The 19,833-nt window shown below is 45.5% G+C and overlaps 1 protein-coding gene across 23 annotated transcripts in view; it reads left to right on the top strand.

Annotated features, from left to right (window-relative positions):
• The window catches only part of LOC147605447 (urea-proton symporter DUR3-like), a 109,648-nt gene that overhangs the window by 78,734 nt on the left and 11,081 nt on the right, over positions 1 to 19,833 (top strand). For all 23 annotated transcript variants that reach the window (XM_086793202.1, XM_086793216.1, XM_086793212.1 and 20 more), the window contains 2 exons: positions 16,227 to 16,330; positions 16,470 to 16,577. In XM_086793202.1, the coding sequence (XP_086649328.1) occupies positions 16,227 to 16,330; positions 16,470 to 16,577 (212 nt within the window). The remainder of the gene's footprint in view (positions 1 to 16,226; positions 16,331 to 16,469; positions 16,578 to 19,833) is intronic.

Below are 19,833 nucleotides of genomic sequence, written 5' to 3'. Positions count from 1 at the left end.
GCAGGGTCATATTGAGAGGATAAGGGGTTGCGCCAATCCAGTGGGGTGGCAAAGTTGATGGTGAGGCTCAGATACTGCCATGGACTCCCGACAAGCCATCCTCGGTAGCGGAGCCAAGTACCCATTGCCTTGGGCAGCCCAGTCCCACAGAATTTGTGAACGAGCTTGAAGGTAGTGATCAGAGGGGAGGCGAATTCCACAACAGTGGCTATCAAAGATGCTCCTTGCAGGAGGACAGCTTCTGAAGGGAAGGACGGACAAAGGGCTACCGAACTACGGACGAGGCTGCCAGCAAACTTGTCCCCAAAGGAGGGACAAAGCTTGAAAAGAGTAGGCGCTGAGAAGATACACCTGATGCCGGGGGGCACTGTCCATTGAGAGATGGAGTGCAGGATAAAATGTGAGCAAGGAGGGTGTCCTTCCATGGATCTCCTCTTAGCTGGAGACCACGGACAATGAGCTTCCGAAGAAACCACAGCTCTCAGTCACAGGATCCACATGATGCCGAGGCCTCCCTTCTAACAAGGCTGCACCACCTTGGCATGAGCCGCCCTCCCACTGCTGCTGGCTGACAAGTTCTTAATGAGCTGCTGGATCTGTCCAGCCGAGAGAACACCCAACATGAAGCAATGTTTTACATGGTGGCTAGGACTTGGTTGGTCACCACTACCTTGCCAGCCAATGAAAGTCGTGCGGAACTCCAGTATAGCAGCTTCCTTTGAATGCTCAAGAGGAGGGGGGTGATCTACTCCTCGGAAGAAATGTCGAGGCCCACATGGCAGCTGAGATGGCGACCCTGGGAATCCACTGAAAGGCCTCAACCGGATGCCAAGTTGGGGTGGGAGATGGTACCGATCCAAAAACGAGACGACTTGTGCGAGTTGATGTGGCCACGTGAGACGAGGCAAAGCTCCTCAATCGCAGCAGCAAAGCACTCTAGGTTTCCTTGTGCATGAGAGAGAGAGAGGCTGTGGTATCATCCACGTGAACACTGCATCTAGGAGCTGCTCCAGGGTGCGGATGGAGAGGCTAAAACCCTGAAGTCCGGTGTCCTATGCCCAGAGGAAACAACATTGCCCTCCACTATGAAAAGAAAAAGAACAGGGGCTAGGGGACAGCCCTGCTGCATTGAGAGATTGGGAGGCGATCTCACATTTCCTCTATGAGAACTTCGCTGTGAGCACAGGAGTAGAGGGTGGAGACCCCCGAAATCCAAGAGGTTGAGAATCCCATCTCTAGCGTAGTGCCCTCTAAGAAATCCCTTTGTTGTAAGCTTTCTTGAAGTCAACAAGGATTGCTGCCTCTCCCCTCCACTGCGCGGATGCAGTCGCCTCCAAAAAGGTGAAAATGTTATCCAAGATGCTCCTATCCCAGATGAAACGTGTTTTGGTACCATGGATAAGATCTGGGAGGTGGAGCTGAAGGTGCAAGCTGATCGCCTTGGCAAGGATTTTGTAGGCAATGCTGAGAAGCGTGATAGGGTACCATTGACAAATCTCCATCGGACCCCTGCCCTCTTTGGGAATGAATGTGAAGGCTTTCAGTTAACCACTTTGGGAGGGAAGCTGTCTGCATGACCTCCTTGAAGGCACCCTTAGGCCAGCATCCAAGAGGTTGCCATGGTGCAAGAATAAGGAGATTGGGAGTCCGTCCTCTCCAACGCATTTCGAGCGGGATAGAGCCTAAAGAGCTTGTTCGAGCTCATCCATCGTGAAAGGGGAGTGAAGAGACTGCTGAAGCCCAGCCATCATGACGAGCTGAGTGTGCTGCCAAACCGGGTTGTGTGCTTGGCTTTGGAGTGAACTTGATGGGTTGGAAACTTGGATGAGAGGAGCTGTCTGCATAAAGCGGAGGCAATGGCATCAACTTGGGAGGGCTCCGAAGTCATTGTGCGCTTTGGCCCTCGAAGGCTTTCCAAAAAGCAGCTCCAGGGCCAAAAGCAAGGCCTTGAAGTTAGAAAAGCAAAAGCTAAATAACTTTGACAAAAGTTGTGTAACATTTTATTATTGAAAAGCAAAAAGGGAAATAACTTTGACAAAAGTTGCGTAAATTGAAAAGCAAAAAGGGAAAATCAAAGAGTAAAAAGACAAAAGAAAAGCATGGATAAGCTTTTAGCAAAAAGCAGGGTCCTCTTCAAGTATAAAAGAAGCATGAGCCTCTCTTGAGCATCAAGTTGGAGAACAACCTCTTCATGTTTAAGGTGTTGCCGTCTCTGTTGAAGCTTAGAAATCATCTTCTTGATCATGAACCAAACCGTGGTGTTTTTCATCGTTGCCCACCACTGATTCAGAGCGCCTTCATTGGCTGTAGTGCCACATCATTATTTGTCTTTACAGCCGTACGGAACTGTATGGACATGTATGGAGCTGTATGAAGTGAAAATTTCAAAAACCCTAAAACTGCTCCAAAAACCCTAAAACCTGCTTTTTGGAGGTTTTCTATCGCAGGTTTTATATTAGTTTTCTTGCCAGAAAGAGCTTTTTCATGGTTTTCTTCATCGACAAGGCTGTAGGAGTTGTGAAGATTACTCATGGGATAAGCGAGTGATTCTTGGACTCGGATTTGGATCTTGGACTTGGACTTGGACTTGGACTTGGACTTGGACTTGGATCTGGATCTGCATTTGGACTTGGACTTGGACTTAGATGTTGACTTAGACTTGGATTGGAACTAGAACTTGGACTTGGACTTGGATTGGAACTAAAACTTGGACTTGGACTAGAATTTAGAATTTGAATTTAGACTTGGAACTTGGACTTGAACTTAGACTTGGATATGAACTTGGACTTGGATTTGGATATGGGATTTGGTACTAGTCCGGTGAGAGATACTTGTGAGTCATCCTCATGGTGTGCTCATCATAAAGTTTTTGTGCATAGACCTCCTAAAGGCTAGGATTTGTGATGGGTGTGGGGGTTCTTTTTTCTCAAGAATGCGCCTAGCATTCGAGTATCCTTACTCAAGGAGAGCTAGTATAACTCTTGTTCATGTCTGGCAAGAAATGCACTTCTCTTCTTGTAGGTGAGTGCATAAAAGATTTTTTTGCATCTCACATGTTGAGATCAATCCATGTTCTCTCTTGTGTAGGAGGTAGATATTCGTGGCTCGTGGCTTTACATTCCTCATCATACCACCCATTTTGAGGGTGAGAGCCTACCAACAAACTGGTTGAGGAGCATGTGGTATAGGGAAAGCTGGCATGGTGGAGTCATGAAATTTGGGATGTGACTGTGGATATGGGAAGGGAGAGGTCCAAGGATGAAAAATTTCTTGGAGAGGTGGTCATCATAGATGCGGTCTAGATCGTGGTGAAAGTGGATACAAGTGAAGGTAGAAGCTGGGGGATTCGTGTGTGGGGTAAGGCAGTGCATGAGATGGTGAATGAGAGGTAGGTGCGTCAGCTTTTATAGGTGGGGGAGAGGGGGATGTGAAGTCTTGGACGTATGGCATGAGAGTGGGAGACCCCATAAGATAGTCCAATGTACTAGACTCGAGCCTCGTGCATGTGGGAAGCAAGTAAGGCTGTGAGACATAGGCCAATGAGATATCCCATTGTATATAATCAGCTCATGCATGGGCCCCATAGGAAGTGTCTCCCATATGTTGTAACATGTTTTGCGTCATGAGAGGCCTACTGCGATTCCATCTCATCCAGATCAATCTCTGACAACATGATGGCATCATCTTGGAAATCATAAATGCGGACCTGTTCCCTCCACAGTTCGTGCATTAAAATCACCCAAGAAGAGAACATTCTCTTGCTGGGAAAACTATACAATGTCTACAAAGAACGGTGTATATGGGGACTCTCCCTTTGGTGTCGAGGCACATGTAAATGCCGATTTCTCAGGCGGGAAGTAGCATACTGCAATGTGCATCAATCTCAAGCCAGACTTGGCTAACCATATCCACATGAACTAGGCCTCCTCATCCCGTCTAACCACTGTAATCATTTGACGCATGGGAGGCTGAAATAGGCATGCCACTCCTCAACCACGCACCCCTCCACTGTTGCGTGCTTGCCATCTAAAGGTTGATTCTACTCTTTGAAGGCGTTGATGAGTTTCTGTGTAGTACAGTGCCATTGCAATTGCATATTGCCATATGGAGTTTGTTTGTTGTGGTCTCATAGACTTGCGTTGTTATGCGGGGTGTTTATCTGTGATGATGACCATACCATCACGGTTAACTGCCCATTTGCTGTTTGTAACAAAGTGTGGTCTCATATGTAATAATGGGCCTAAGGCCAATAGACCATGCCCATGGACAATATCAATCAAATTGTGAAAAGGGTGGTCATGTATATATATACCAAAATAAGCCATAATTGGGGCGAGTCACTTGATAATGAGAAATTACTCTTTCCTTTCTTTAAACCTAGGCTAATCTCTTTAAGCTCAGCTAATGCAAGACTAAGCTAGGTTAATCTAGGATAATCTAGATGTTGCTTTCTTTCATTGGTATCAGATCTTGGGTTTCTTGATTTTCTTAGTAATGCTTGCAGGAAATTACGTAAGTTGCTTGTAGATTTGGTGGTGATGGTGACCAATTCTTGCTAAAAGCATCTTCCTTTGCATTTTCTTGAGTTTTGGGAGCATTTGGGCAAGATTTTGGTTACTTTTGGCAATTTTGGACCAAATTTGAGGTGGGGGATCAAATTTTGGAAAGTCGGACCAAAATCGGGGAAACAATTCTGCATCGTGGATGGCCTGCAGCGTGCTGTTTCTGCCTGCATTTTTTAGGGTTTGAAGCCTCTTTTCTTGCCTTGTGGCGTAATGGCAGCCATGCCATGCCATGGAATAGGAGAGGGGAGTCGATGGAGCGAAGTCGGCATCTTGAGCAGTCGTCTGCTGCAGCATTCTCACAACCAGTTCGCGTTTCTTGCAAGCCTAGCCACCATAGTCATCAAAGCATGCTTTCTTGTGTTTTGTTCTCATGTTATAAGACAAAACATTCCAAATAGTTGTAATTAGCATGACATTGGCTCACTATTAAGGAAAACAGCTGCGCCAGTTGCTTACTAGGGTTTCATGAAGAAATGTTTGCATAAGGAAGCCTCATCTACCAAATTTTCTTCTTGATTGATTGCTTATACACTGATTGGTATCATAATGGCAAGATTAGCATCAAGAATTGGGGATTTTCATCAAGAAGCCCTAATTTCATACCATTTTTTTTTTAAACAAGCTATTGGCATTCATTTGTGCCATTGAGTACTCTAATGATGCCATTATGCATTGACAAGCTCTCATATGAGTCCCTGAGAAAACCCTAGCGCAATAAGCTAGGGATTTTTGCTTCTTTTTGCCATTTGGATGCAATACATGATATTCGTGGCCATTCCCATGCCATTTGAATAACAAATGATGGGATTATATGCTCCAATCATGCTCATGAATGCCATAATCACATGCATATGAGGTTGTATGTGTTTGATATGATTCAAATGGATGCTCAAGCTTACTTGTATGCCATGGTGAGGTCATAAGCTTGGTTGTTGGCTATTGGATGTGCTTTCTTGATTGATGGAGCTATTCTACATGATGGAGACATGAATCAATGCTATGGAATGACATAGGACATGCTTATGTGAATGCGAAATACGCATGTACATGGAGGTGTTGAATGCCCATGCTTTTGACATGTAAGGGGTATACATGTGTTTTGATTGATGCCTTTGGAGCTATATGGTGCTGGAGAAGAGTATGCACATTATGATATTGGCATGAGTTCATGCTATTCTTGTAAGTGAACTCTCTCACATATTTGGATTGCAAACTTTCATTATATTCAATTTCAATTTCAAAATGCTTGTAGAATCTCAATTCGAAGTTCGGGAGCTTTTCAAAAGGTCAATTGATATTGTAAGATGATGCCGAAGGCCAAACCCAAAGGAAACTACAAGTCCTTGAGCATGAAGTAAGCACATCGTATGCAAGGCAAGATGCCCAAGGAGCTATGCAAGAAGAGATCAATGGCAATGTCAATGAAAGGATGCATCAAGAGGCTAATGTGCCACATATGCCTAATATGCCACAAATGCCTAAGGATGGCGGGGACATTAATATGAACACCATGATGTACTTCATGCAAAGCATGCTTGATAAGATGGACCAAAGATTTCAAGTCATGGTGGATAAGCTTGATTCTATGAGCAAGGAGTTGCATGATGGACTCACTGGTTTGAGGCAAGATGCGGATAAGGGCAAAAAAGCTTATGGTGGACCTATGTTACATCCATAAATACCAAACACCTTTCAACCACTGGGACCACAAGCTTATGGATCTTTTGTAGGAGCTTCACATGCAATGCATCGCATAGTCTTTAAGCTAGTATGAACCATGGTGATAGAAGTCATGGATCTATTCTTGGAAAGGAGAACTTGCGTCCATCATTGATGCATCAAGGTGGGACGAACGTGCCAAGTATGTCTATACATGGTCCTATACATGGGTTCTCTTCAATGCAAGGAAGGAGTTTGGACAAAGGCAAAGGCATAGTTTTGGAAGAACCAAGGGTGGATGAAAATTGGAATCCTTCACACATGAGTGGTTCTCACTTCAATGAGATGGGAGGTCCGCACTTCAATGAGATGGATTATAATCCCAATGGAATGGAATCTAGTCGTGGTAGGCCAAATAATTTCAATGAGTTTGGGGCCAGTCATGTTAGACCATTTGAGCATAGACCGCATGATCGTCATCGAGGTGGTGATGAAGACGGGTTTAAGGAAGTGAAGAACAAGATAACATTCATTAACTTCAAAGGTGAAGGCTTAACCAATGAGGAGTTTGAAGAATGGATTGATAAAATGGAGCTTTACTTTGAGCTTAGCTCTCATAGTGATAGGGCCAAAATGTTGTTTGCTACTTTGCATCTAGAAAGCTATGCCTATGCTTGGTGGCGGCAGTTAAAAACTCATCACTACTTCGGTGGACTTCAAGAATGAGATGAGAACAACTTTTGTTTCAGCCCTTAATAGATCAAGGATGGTGGAGAAATGGAATGCTCTCACTCAAACGGGAAATGTCAAAGATTATGTGCACAAGTTCATGAAGTTTTCACTTCATGTGGAAGACTTGAGTGAGGAGTACAAATTGAGAAAATTCATCAAAGGGCTACAAAACAACATTAAGGTTGATTTGGATGCTCAAAGACCCGGAACCATCAAGGAGGCGGCCATGCTTCTTTGCGGAGATCTATGAGGCAAAGTATACACATGGAAGTAGAGCAAGGCATGGGTTTAGGGCTGATTTTGGCACTTCAACTATGGGTAAGACTTCAAATGGTGTGGCATCTCACACGGATCCTACTAGATTCCCAACCGTTTATGGAAGAGGTGGGAGAGGAAATTTCAGATTTTATGATTCTTTTCCTAGACCTCCAAGTGCTGATGGGAAGCAAGTTGATGTGAAAGCATCTAGCAATAGCAAGGTTATTAGTGAAGACCGCATTAATGACTTGAAGGACACGGGCTTGTGCTTCAAGTGTGGTGATAAATGGAACAAGGATCATCGAAAGGTTTGCAAAGCCAAGAAGATGACCCTAATCATGATTCTCACCGAACCTTGCCATGAAGACACAAAAGAGGATGATTATGAGGATTGCTTTGAAGATGCAAACAATGAAGTTGAAGATGTAAATAATGATAGTGAATTTCCTCCTCTACCCTTTGGTATTGGATGCATAGTGTATGGGAGCTTCACAAGGCTCATGTGTCATTATGGAGTGGATGTTATGACATGTTTTAAAGGAATTTGGAACTGTTTGCAGCCATATATATGCAATTTTGGCCTCCCATACATGGTGTGAGCATGAGCTTGAAGTTTTACATGAGTCCATTAACATATACTCCATCCATGTGGATTGTGATTGTACATATCTAAAAACCTCTGTGCATTTGGCATTTTTTTTTTCCGGAAACAAGATCTTTCTATTAGTTAATAACAAAAAACAGCCACAAAGGCTAGATACAAACTCGCCTCCATGTACGGGGCAAGGATCAAAGAACAAAATAAGGGGCACTTCTCCTTTGGCTCGCCGCTCTATGAGGAGAAGGCTATCTCATACAAGGGGTGGGGGAGGGAATAATTGCACAGGTGGTTTGTAATGCCGAGTGGACTCACCACCACAATCTGTGAGAAAAGGACCAGGTCGCTAGAGCCTCAGGAAGGCTTCCCTACGCTTCCACATACGGTCAGAACCACCCTGAAGCTTCCCCCACTATCTGCGGAGAGTATCAATGATGTCAAGCCAGATGCTCTTGGACTCCGTAGGCAGAGTGTGGCCATCTTTGATGGCTTCGCTGCATCGAGCTCTCCAGATGTGCCATGCGGCAATGCTACTGCACATCTCCCATCTCTGGCTTGAACTAGGAGTCCAATGACAAGTAGATGGGGCTAGGACTAGCACTATTGAGATGTGAAGGTGAGAGACCTGAAGGCTTGGGTTACGGGCTGAAATACTGGCCAGGAGGAAATCCTTCCATGGCTCACTGCCTGGAAGAAGTCCTCTAACAATCAACTTGCCCAACTGGGCACGACTCTGAATGGCGGGCTTGATGATGCCCAGCCCCCTCTGTGGTGTAGTTGTATGATCACTCTACAATTGGCATTCGGTGCTCCATGTTTCTTTAAAAGCATCTAGCTCTTGAGTTGGTAGCTGCCGAAAATCAAATAAAAGGTCTACAAGTAAATGATGAACTGCAGATGGTGATTCAATGCTTTGCTGATGACTCACTTCTCTTCTTGGATGCATCCAATGAAAATGTTAGAAACGCTTTGGCAATTGTACAAGTCTTTGCAGATGCATCTGGCTCCAAATGTAACATTCACAAGTCAAGGTTAATCAATTTAACCGAGGATGAATCCTTTGATGTAACCAGATGGGGTTGCGAAGCTGTGAACAAAGGCGAGATCTTTAGACATTTGGGATGCCCCATGGGAGTGGATGTCTCGGGTAAAGACATAGCGGACTGGCTTATGGACAAATTCATAGCCAAATTTAGAGCTTGGGATAACGTATATCTTCCCTTTCATTCAAGGGTAGTAATAGTAAACATGTTGTTGTTGGCATGCTTTAACTTCTTTACTCCTTGTATAGATTTTACAGCTTTCCTCTGGAAGAGAGCTCTAAGCTATGCTAAAGCTTTTCTATGGAAGAATAAGTAGGGCAAGAGACCATGTTCCTTCCTGGCATGGCAGAAGGTGTGTAAACCCAAGAAGGATGGGGGAATTGGCATCCTAGACATGGAAACACATGCAATGGCGGGAATGCCAAAAATGTTGACTTCCTTTCTACAGAAGAGTCAACCTTGGACTAGGATGCTTAAAGAGCTTTCTTTGTATATGACTGTGAGTTGGCAAGGCAAATGGAGGGGACTCTCTTGGATTGATAAGATTTTTTCCCATGCTCGACTTGTCCTTAAAATATACCCTTTGCTGAATTTCTGATTAAGAAATGGAAGAGGTTCATTCCTCTCATTCAATGGCAAGGATCTCCTAGAATCACGGGAAATTCACTATGCATGTATAATGTTTGGTGTTCCCCAAATTTTTTTCCTCCGTTAGCCCTCATTGAGCCCAAAGTGAGCAAAAGACTCAACAACAGAGGGATAAGCAGATTTGAGGATTTCTGGGATGGTCCTCTTCTAGGGTGGAGAGATGATGAACAACTATCTGTCGTGTATGGTCTCTCAAGATTTGATAAGAATCATCTGCAGGTAATTATTGGTAAGCTCAAGACGCTAGCTATCAATACTTCTCAGCTCACGGAAAGGTGGATCAAAGATTGGGGGTGGACAGATGGACTTCCCCTTGGTCGGGAATCAACTGCCAAGTTTTATTAGATGTTAATGCAAGAGAAGAGAGATTTTAAACATTGCAATACAATATGGAAAGTAGCTTGGCCGGAAAAATGCTGGGAGTCCAGATGCACAAGAATTCGGGGATCCAAACTGCCAACACATGCTTAGACTTTTTTGTGGAGAATCATGGTTGGGGCTCTTCCGTTAGGCTGTAAGCTGATGATCAGAAATATGGCCTCAGGAATATGCCCAAGATGCAAAGCAGCCATCGAGGATTTCAAGCATGCCTAAGATCCTTTTGGACACAGCTCTCTAAATGGGGGGGGGGGGGGGGGGGGGGGGGGGGGGGGACATTTTTGGGCTGCAATGTACATGGTCCCATTGGGTTTTGGGTAAAAAGATTGGTCCAGCAGAGGAGAGTAATAGCCGTTTTGGATTTGCAAGATTTACATGCCTATGGGAGATTTGGTCTACGAGGAACACTCTAGTCTTTGTTAATGATGGCATGCAAAGTGTAGATCCTAAGAAGGTTATCTGTTTAGTGAAAGCTAACATTGCTAGTCTAGTGAGTGTAAACAGATGGGAGTCAGATACAATGAAACTACTCACTAAGAGGATATTGGATTGAGCAGTTTCTGTGGGTAGTTCTTCTCTTCATTGTTTGAGAAGACTAACCCACAGTTTATATGTACTTTTTTCATATTATTAATATAAATACATCTTCACTAAAAAAAAAAAAAGCATCTAGCTCTTTTGAATTGGAGCATGGAGCTCTAGTTTTATGGCCTTAGTTGCATCTTCTACATGTTTCTGAAATTCCTATCTCATTGCCCCTATTTCATCCTCCTGCTATGTGAGGATGTGTTTAATGGGCATCGTGCCTGCATGTAGTTTTGGAGTGAGGGCTGATTGGATTCCTTAAAGTGCATTTCTATTTCTTGCACAATAGTTTTCAGTTTTGTAAACATACTCTACAATTGGCATTCTGTGCTCCATGCTACTTTAAAAGCATCTAGCTCGTTTTCATTTGACCATGGAGCTCTAGTTTTATGGTCTTAGTTGCATCTTCTACATGTTTCTGAAATTCCTGTCTCATTGCCCCAATTTAATCCGCTTGCTATGTGAGGATGTGTTTAATGGACATTGTGCCTGTATGCAGTTTTTGTTAGCAATCATCTCCTGTCTGTACATATCACTCAGTGAGGGCCTTTGTTGTGGGTGTGCTCGCCTAGGAGCTTTTCCCATTTTTCTGGGGTTTTTTCTCCCTGTTTTTGGTCGTGGGGAATGTCTGGTGCTGGCTGACTGTGTTTTTCTCCTGGCCGACCATGTCTTGTCCTGGCCGGCTGCACATGTGCTGGCCGACTGGTCATTTTCTCAGTTGTGGACATGTGTGCACCCAGTCGGCTGCTTGTTTTGGGCTGGCCGACCAGCACTGTAGGTTGGTATAAATACCACCCTTGCCCCCCACACCATTTTCGTATCGGATCTTGTGTATATAGCAGAGTTTATACAGATTCTCTCTCTCTCTATTGTGTTTTGTTCTCTACAGCACTTGTCTTATTTTTCCGTTGTGCATTCCGACATGGTATCAAAGCCCCAGGTGGCTTGAAGCTTGGAGATAGTGGGAGCTTGAGGGTTTGCTAATTTTTGGTGCTCATTGGAGAATTCTTGGGCTGTTCGGGACTTGGAGATTGGCTAGAAGATGGCCATCACCGTTGAAGAGCCACCTTTCATATTATTTTGTAGCCCCTTCTCCATTTTTTTTTCCCACCCAGCCTCCCTTCACAAGACCTTGTGAACCCTTGAGATGGCAGATTTGCCTGAGATGGCTGAGAAGCACGTGAAGATACCTACTCTCCCACATTCTCGGTGGATCGACAGTTGGACGGAACCAACTACGGCATCTGGAAGGTAATGGAGGAGTCTGTCTATCTTGGAGTCTTATGACTTGGCTAATTTCATTGTGGTTGGTGTTCCACGACCGGAGTTGGAGAACGGGGAGCTTTTCCCTCTGCTTGGAAAGAACGGGAGGCTGAGGCGCAATTGTGGGATCATGTCAATGCCCGTGTGCATTCTTTCATCTTTCTTAATTGCACACCATAGGTGATTAATCATATCAAACATATGACACTGGCCAGAGGGATTTGGCAACATTTAGCTTCCCTATATAACAGGGTATCACCCATGAAGTGGATTTCTTTGGAAGTGCAGATGCAGGTGATGAATCTTGCAAAGTCTTTGATGATGCGAGAGCACATCAACAAGTTGCAGACTCTTGAGCAGGAGGTTCTTCAAGCTGGGAAGGAGATATCTTCAGAGGACATGGCCATCACTTTGCTGTCTCATCTGACCTTTCAATATTCAGCTTTTTACTCCTCTTTGATCACTAGTGGGAGGCTCAATACCATCACATGGAAGGAGCTTGTGCCTATGGTCTTGGACGAGGAAGAGCGTTTTACGAACCCTCCACAGGGTGGAGGTTCTGAGGCCTTAACTGGCCAGCGATCGAAAGGTTGCAGTAAGGGCAAAGGGAAGTCTTCGCAGGAGAAGTCTTCTCAGCAGGAGCCCGACCTGGATCGTGACGCTTTGAAGGCTGCAGTAAGGGCAAAGGGAAGTCTTCGCAGGAGAAGTCTTCTCAGCAGGAGCCCGATCTGGATCGTGACGCTTTGAAGGCAGAGCAGACCTGTAACAATTGTGGCGAGAAAGGTCACTATTGGCGGAAATGTCCTAAGCAGAGCACTGAGAAGGGTGCAGATTCCTCAGTAGTAACCGTGAAGACTCTAGCTTTTGTGCACTTGGAGATTATGGACACAGACGCTTCATCTTCTTCGAGTAGGGAGGCAGTTGGACTCACCGCTAGGGACACTCAAGACTGGATTCTAGATAGTGGTGCTTCTAGGCACGTGACTCCTTCCTGAGAGTTATTACAGGATCTTAGAAGGCACACAGGTCACATCCTGAGTGGTGACAAGTCCACTATCCCTATTCACAGTGAGGGCAAGTTAGAGATCGTTCTTGATGGGGAAAAGGGGGGAAGCATTCCTCCCAGGTTCTTTATGTCCCATCTCTTGGTTTTCATCTGTTGTCAGTGCATGAGGTTTGCAAGACTGGATGGAGTTTGATGAGCATTTTGTTGTTCTACGGGACAAAGCAGCAAGCCAGGTTGTATGGGAAGGCGGAGTGGAGAATGGGATCTACAAACTCTTAGCACTTTCTCTTACAGGTTCTCAGTTAGGTGATTTGTGGCGATTTCGTCATGACCACTTGAATGTGGATGCGCTGCGGCGGGCTTTCTGGAACCAGATGGTGGATGGCTTGCCAGATGTTGGCAGCAATAGGCAAGGACATTCCAGTTCTTGCGTTCGTCAATCAAAGGAACCTTTACAGGTGAACTATGCTTTGATGTCTCGTATCTTTCAGGACAAAGAGCCTACTATAGTTGAGGAAGCTCTTTCCCAGGGGACTTGTAGGAAAGCCATGCAAGTGGCAGATGGTGACTTGCGGGAGGTGGTGTCTGTTGCGCAGCCTCCAAGCTTTGAGGTTCCGGGTTCAAAGGGAGTGGTTTACATGTTTCGTGTATGGTCTTCAGCAAGTTCCAGGACTTGGCATACCAAAGTTACAGTTGATCCTTGCGAGCAGGTTGATGCCTCCTTGTATCGGAAGTAGTTTGGCTCATTGATTTGGTTGCTGAACACCAGATTGGACTTGAGCTTCCCGGTGGGGCTGTTGAGCTCATTCATGCAGACGCCTTTGAAGACTCATTGGGACGCAGGGTTGTGGATCTTGTGGTATCTGCAGGGCACGAAGGATCTTGGACTCTTCTATGACACTAGAGGGGGAACGACGGATGGAGTCAGACTCCAAGCTTGGAGTGACTCAGATTAGGGAGGAGATCCAGACACGAGGAGATCTACATCAGGGTACGGATTTACCCTTGGCTCAGGAGCTATTTCATGGAGCAGCAAGAGGCAGCCAATTTTTGCCTTGTCGTCTACAGAGGCAGAGTACCGGGCTGCTTGCAAGGTGGTGAGGTTGCAGAGGTTACTTGGCGAGATTGGGTTTCCCCTGGTGGAACCCACGGTCATCCAGAGCCACTTTGTTCGTGAGAAGATTTTGGATGATGACATCTTGTTAAAGTTTTGTTCGACGGAGGACAATGTAGCGGACCTCTTCACGAAGTCTCTACCTCAGGCTATGCTCCGGCTGCACTGGGGTTGGTTCCACATCCAGGAGCTGAGAGGGGGTGTAAGCAGTCATCTCTTGTCTGTACATATTACTCAGTGAGGGCCTTTGTTGTGGTTTGCCCACCCAGGAGCACTGGGGTTGGTTCCACATCCAGGAGCTGAGAGGGGGTGTAAGCAGTCATCTCTTGTCTGTACATATTACTCAGTGAGGGCCTTTGTTGTGGTTTGCCCGCCCAGGAGCTTTTCCCAGTTTTCCGTGGGTGTGGGTATTTCTCCCTTTTTTTTGTCGTGGGGACTGTCTGGTGTTGGCCGACTATGTTTTTCTCCTGGCCGACCATGTCTTGTCCTGGCCAGCTAGTCATTTTCTCAGTCATGGACATGTGTGCACCCAATCGGCTGGTTTTGGGTTGGCCGACCAGCACTGTAGGGTGGTATAAATACCACCCTTGCCGCCCACACCGTATTTGTACCTAATCTTGTGTATATAGCAGAGTTTATACAGCTTCTCTCTCTCTACACTTCTGCATTTTGTTCTCTACAACACTTGGCTTATTTTTCCGTTGTGCATTCCGACAGTTTTGGAGTGAGGGCTGATTGGATTCCTTACATTTCCATTTCCTGCACAATAGATTTCAGTTTTGTAAACATGGATCACACCTCCAGAGCTCCCAACGAACATGCACTTCTACAGAGATCACTTCCTCATGCTCACTGAGGATGGATTCATCCAGCAGCGGGGCTGCCTGAGTGTTCACATGTCCCATGCCATGTGCATTGCGATTGGCTAGATTCGGGTTTCATCCCATCGCCTCAGAGTGGAGACAGGTAGAGTTGAGCGCCTCTTTAGAGCCGGGAAGCTCATACGAAGACCCAGAGAGGAGAGGATCTGCTCAGTATGCCACACAAAGGTTGAGACGGAGGAGCATTACATACGCTGCTACCTAGTATACTATGAGATCCGCAGGAGGTTTCACTGTTTGTTTCGTGAGGGATTTGGTCCACTCTCCAGGATCATTGACTTCCCAAACTAGTGTTTCATAGGCCTCTTCCTGCTTGAGCTCCGCAGACGCAAGGACACTTTCTTGAGAGAGCTTCGGCCCCAGCCACCCCGCCCCTTCCCTCGCCAGCCAACCATCACCAGTTTCTTCCGGACCCAGGAGGTGAAGGACACCGATACAGTGGATCTTGTGGACCCGCCTCGAGCTGCTCCAAACCCACCTCACCTGAGAGGAGTTACCTCAGACCGGGCCTCTGCACTCTAGCGTGCTCGACGCCCCAAGCACTGGGACGTTGGCCATGATTCCATCAGCAGCTCTAGATCCAGGACATGCTCCACCGCCATCGAGCTACCTTTCCACGTGATGTAGCTAAGGGAGACCTCTCAGCCATACTCATTAGCCCGATGCTTGATATTTTTGAGAGTGGTATACCATCTATTGGGGGCTGATGTTGCTCTCATGTTTCTATGTTCCTAATATTCCATGATGATTTTCCATGGACAATTTTGTATCACCCCAATGAGATATCTATGTTTATGTTTTGTTTCTGTTTTATTTTCCATTCCATGATGAGATATGCCATGGACATTATTGTATCACTTTGGTCTTATAGGCCCATTGGGCCTTTAGTAGACGCTTAATATATCTTTCTTTCTTTCTTTGCGTTGCATGTGTTGTGTGAGGGGGTTGCCATTTTTGTTCAGGATGCAAGCTGTCTTGCACTGTCACACACGAAAGGAATGTCACCGTTCATCTGCACTATGTAATTTTTCAAATTCTTGAAAAGTTTGCTTATTGTATTTTTTGGATATGTTCAGGTGCCCACTGGGAGAGAGAAAGGGGCAGCAGAGGGCTGTGAAGAGAGAGAAAGGGGTGGTAGAGGGCTGCAAAGAGAGAGAAAGGGGTGGAAAGGGGGTTGTGAAGTGAGAGGAAAGGGTGACAGAGGGCTACCAGTCTCCACCCTCATGCCATGTGATGAGACAGATCTGGCCAATCGCAATCCTCATGGCATGTGACATGTGTCTATAAAGAATGAGAGAGAAGTGAAGAAATTAGTCTCCACACAAAACATAGCCATTCCTTAGTCGTGCCTTCTACAAAGGCAGACTAAAAAGATACTCATCTCAATTTGTGCTAGTGTCAATATTGTGTGTTGTAGTTGTTGCAGCATCAGAATTTTTGAAGAAGCTTGCTCACCTTTGCCTCCATCAAATTAAAGGGTTTTGTGGATTGAGCAGGTGGTGTCATTTTGATTTTGACGATTGTATTTATGGCTGCAACATCTTCTGGTTCAGCTGAATTCATTGCAATGAGTTCTCTATTTACATATGATGTCTACAAGGTAAAAAAAAGTTTGGAGGGTTTTTGTGGGGGCGAAAGAGATAGTTCAAATGAAGTCAAAATGCAAGGGATAACACTGAGGGCTTAGAGTGTTATGACTTACCACTCAAATTGTTCTTTATTGCTTCTCTTTGATTCAGGCTTATATAAGGCCTCAAGCGACTGGTAAGGAGCTTTTATATGTATCACGTACGGCAATTTTGATCATAGGGGTTGGCATGGGAGCTTTTTCTTGCTTCATCTTCAAGGTATCCATCTCTATCCCTGTATTTTCTTGTTTAAATAAATACATAAATGGTTGTGCCAAGGAGTGGTATGCAAGTGGGTGCAAGTGTGAGCTGTAATTAAGTGCAATGGGGGAGTAGAAATTGGCAGGAATCAGCCAAATCTGGGAGAAAGCAGGGATGCATCATCAACAAGAGCAAGTCCTGAGCCTACATGTGAGGGCAGACAAGAATAGGGGGCGAGGGTGGCAAGAGGCTTTGGGGGACGAGGGTGGCCAAGCAGGTTGTCTTTGTGCACTGAATTAGTCAAATTTTCTAGAGTGGTGTGATGGGAAATTTTTGCTGGGTTTTTTCACTTGTGTTCAACTGGATACACGTGTGCATGCCATGAGTATCGATGTCGGTCATGTTTTCATTTATTTGTATGTGTCGTCTATGATATAGATGCAGTTTTTTTTGGATCTCAGATGAGGGGTGGGTATGGTGGGGTATATGATGGCAAAGGGGCGAGGCTAGTTAACTTGAAGAAAGTGAATGAGTATGAAGTAACAATAAAACAAATGAAGAAGAGCATGCAAGGGAGCTGAACACTGTCAAACACTCCAGAGCTTTATTGAAAGAGCGGGCGGATACACTTGGAGTGGATACACTATCCAATTTAGTCTCAAAGTCCTAGAAAGGTCTAGATGCTGACCAGTGGACCGGGTTGGAGAGGCGAGGGTAGCACATGGGTAGGAGCCGTGGAAGGGGGGCGAAGCGAGTAGACTTGGAGAAGAGGGGGAGGGGGTGAGACTACCACTTGAGTATGGGCCATGCTAGGAGTCATGCAGAGGACCTTCTGTCACCATTTAGAGAAGCTCGAGTTAGAAGCAGTGTGCACGTGGAGAAGGGTGAGTCTAGCACATGTGGGTACCGTTGTAGAAACCATAGAAGGACGAGTCTAGCACACAGAGAATAGGGGGGTGAGTCCTAGCACATGGAGAATGGAAGGGTAGGAACTTGTTCTCATGGCTAGCACATGAGAATAGGGGACGAGGCTACCATATGGGGAATGGGGTGAGGCATAACTTGTAGGGGGGTGAGGCTAGCTGCTTGAAGAAGGGTGATGGTGAGGGTGTTGGAACTAAGTGCTCACTAGGAGTACTTTTACTAAATGCTCACTAGGAGTACTTTTAGTCTTGGTCATCTCAGTGTATGCCATGTGGCACTCAGGGATTTATCCCATATGCACTCATGCTCAGCTCTTGTACTTTCCCCCTATATATTCAAGGGGTCACATCAATGGAATTATCTCAATTTGCTTCATCCCTCTTGCACTCTTCCCCATGTTCTAGTTTAGTGTGATACCATGCTAGATTTCTAACATGGTATCAGAGCCATGTAGATTCCTCTTCTCCTCAGCCCTTTAGTCTAGATCTAGCCATAGATTTTCTCTAGGTCTAGCTTCCTTTTTAGCTTTGCCCCATCGGGGGTCTTAGATCCAGCTCTAGCTACTCTCCTCTCCTATTCTTTGAGGTGCTGCTGATCTGCCACAAGCTGCCCTCGACATGATCTGCTGCAGCAGCCCGCTCCTGCTTTTCTCATGCTGCACCAAACAGCCCATGATCTTCTGCATCAGCCCGCTATGGTGTCGCCCTTCTCTATACTGCTGAAACAGGCCGCTCTCCTGTTCTACAACGAGTCTTCTGCTGCTGAATCTGCTCGACATCTCCAGCTCCTATTCGACACGACTCCACTGCCCTGATGTCGCCCATATTTTCTGCAGTCGACAGTCCCTGATCCCGCCATGGAGCTACTTCTTTGCTTCGAAATAATTCTGGTGCTGCCTTGCCTCAACCTGATGCTCATATGCCCCGTTATTTTTCTGCCCCGCTTCTGTTCAGCAAGCAGGCCGACCTGCTCTCTTTCCCTGGGGTCATCTCCATTTTCCTCATTATGCTACAGCAGCAGGCCGCTTCTGAGTTCTTAATTTGCCCCCCTTGTCTTCTACATGTCGACACCTTTCTTGCTGCTGGTGCTGCAACAACAACTCGTTTTTATTCTCTCAAGGCTGCGCACCTCTTGTTTTCAGTATGGGCAGCCCCCATTCTCTGTTCAAGACATATTCTCTACTGGCTGCTCCACTCCTATATCAAAACGAGGTATTAGTTGCTGCTCTTTTGCTTCTGACAGGCCCGTATGCCTCTCTCTCTATCTGCAGCAACATTTCCTCTAAGAAATCTCTGTTTGCAGCTGCCTTTCTCTCGGGTTACCCCCTGGATAGTGTGTCTGTGACATGGGCTTGAAAGGGTGGAAGACCTGAGGTAAAAACTAAAATGGATTATCCTTTGTATGCTGCAATATTCTCAGTTCTATTTTATTCTTAAAAATTAATTTTCAGAACTGAATTTTATCTTGTAAGAGAACAGACACTGCCCATCAAAATAGGGGTAAGACCTTCTCATTTCTGATGCTGTCTCTCATTTATTTATCTTTGGCATCTCTTCTTGGGTACTCTGCCCTTGCTCTCTGCATAAAAAGACCTTTTTTATCTCTCCTACTTTGGTCACCACATGATGTAGGCCAAAGAGGACCCTGTTCTGGACTTACCTTCCCTATCTATTTGATCTCATAGGCTTCTCCATCTGTTCTGGGAGATGTCCTTATGAAGAATTCAATCTGAGGGGAGAAGTCACATCCTTTTGTCTGTCTGGACCTCTCTTTTATTTTACACCTACCCTGTGGCAACCCCTGACATGGCATGAGAAACTGGGCCATGAGCACCAGATTTATCCTTGACCAGCAGGAGGGATAGCCCTTGAGGAGGGTGTGTCTGTGGGTCAAGGTCTATCTGTTTGTCTACAGTCAGTCTTTTGTCTATCTACTATTGTCTGTCTGTCTATTTGTCTATCAATCTGACTGTGTCTTATTTTAGATCCATCTTGTCCCTACCCTTGTGGACCCATATGAGGATATCACTTGAGGAGGGGTGTCTCAGGATCGTTTCTATCTTGTCTTCTATCTTGTCTTTCAGTCTTGGCTTGTCTGTCTGTCTAGTCATCAGTCATCAGTCTCTTCATCTTTCCTTATTATCTATCTTTGTCATCTGTCATCTTGTCAGTCATGTCCTCCTAGTATCACTTAAGGAGGGTGTTGGAACTAAGTGCTCACTAGGAGTACTTTTACTAAATGCTCACTAAGAGTACTTTTAGTCATGGTCATCTCAGTGTATGCCATGTGGCACTCAGGGATTTATCCCATATGCACTCATGCTCAGCTCTTGTACTTTCCCGCTATATAT

Source organism: Cibotium barometz, chromosome 59 (genome assembly GCF_041138505.1).
Source record: "Cibotium barometz isolate CiBa-2024 chromosome 59, ASM4113850v1, whole genome shotgun sequence".
Classification (NCBI taxonomy): Eukaryota; Viridiplantae; Streptophyta; class Polypodiopsida; order Cyatheales; family Cibotiaceae; genus Cibotium; species Cibotium barometz.
This window is presented reverse-complemented; position numbering and strand designations above follow the sequence as displayed.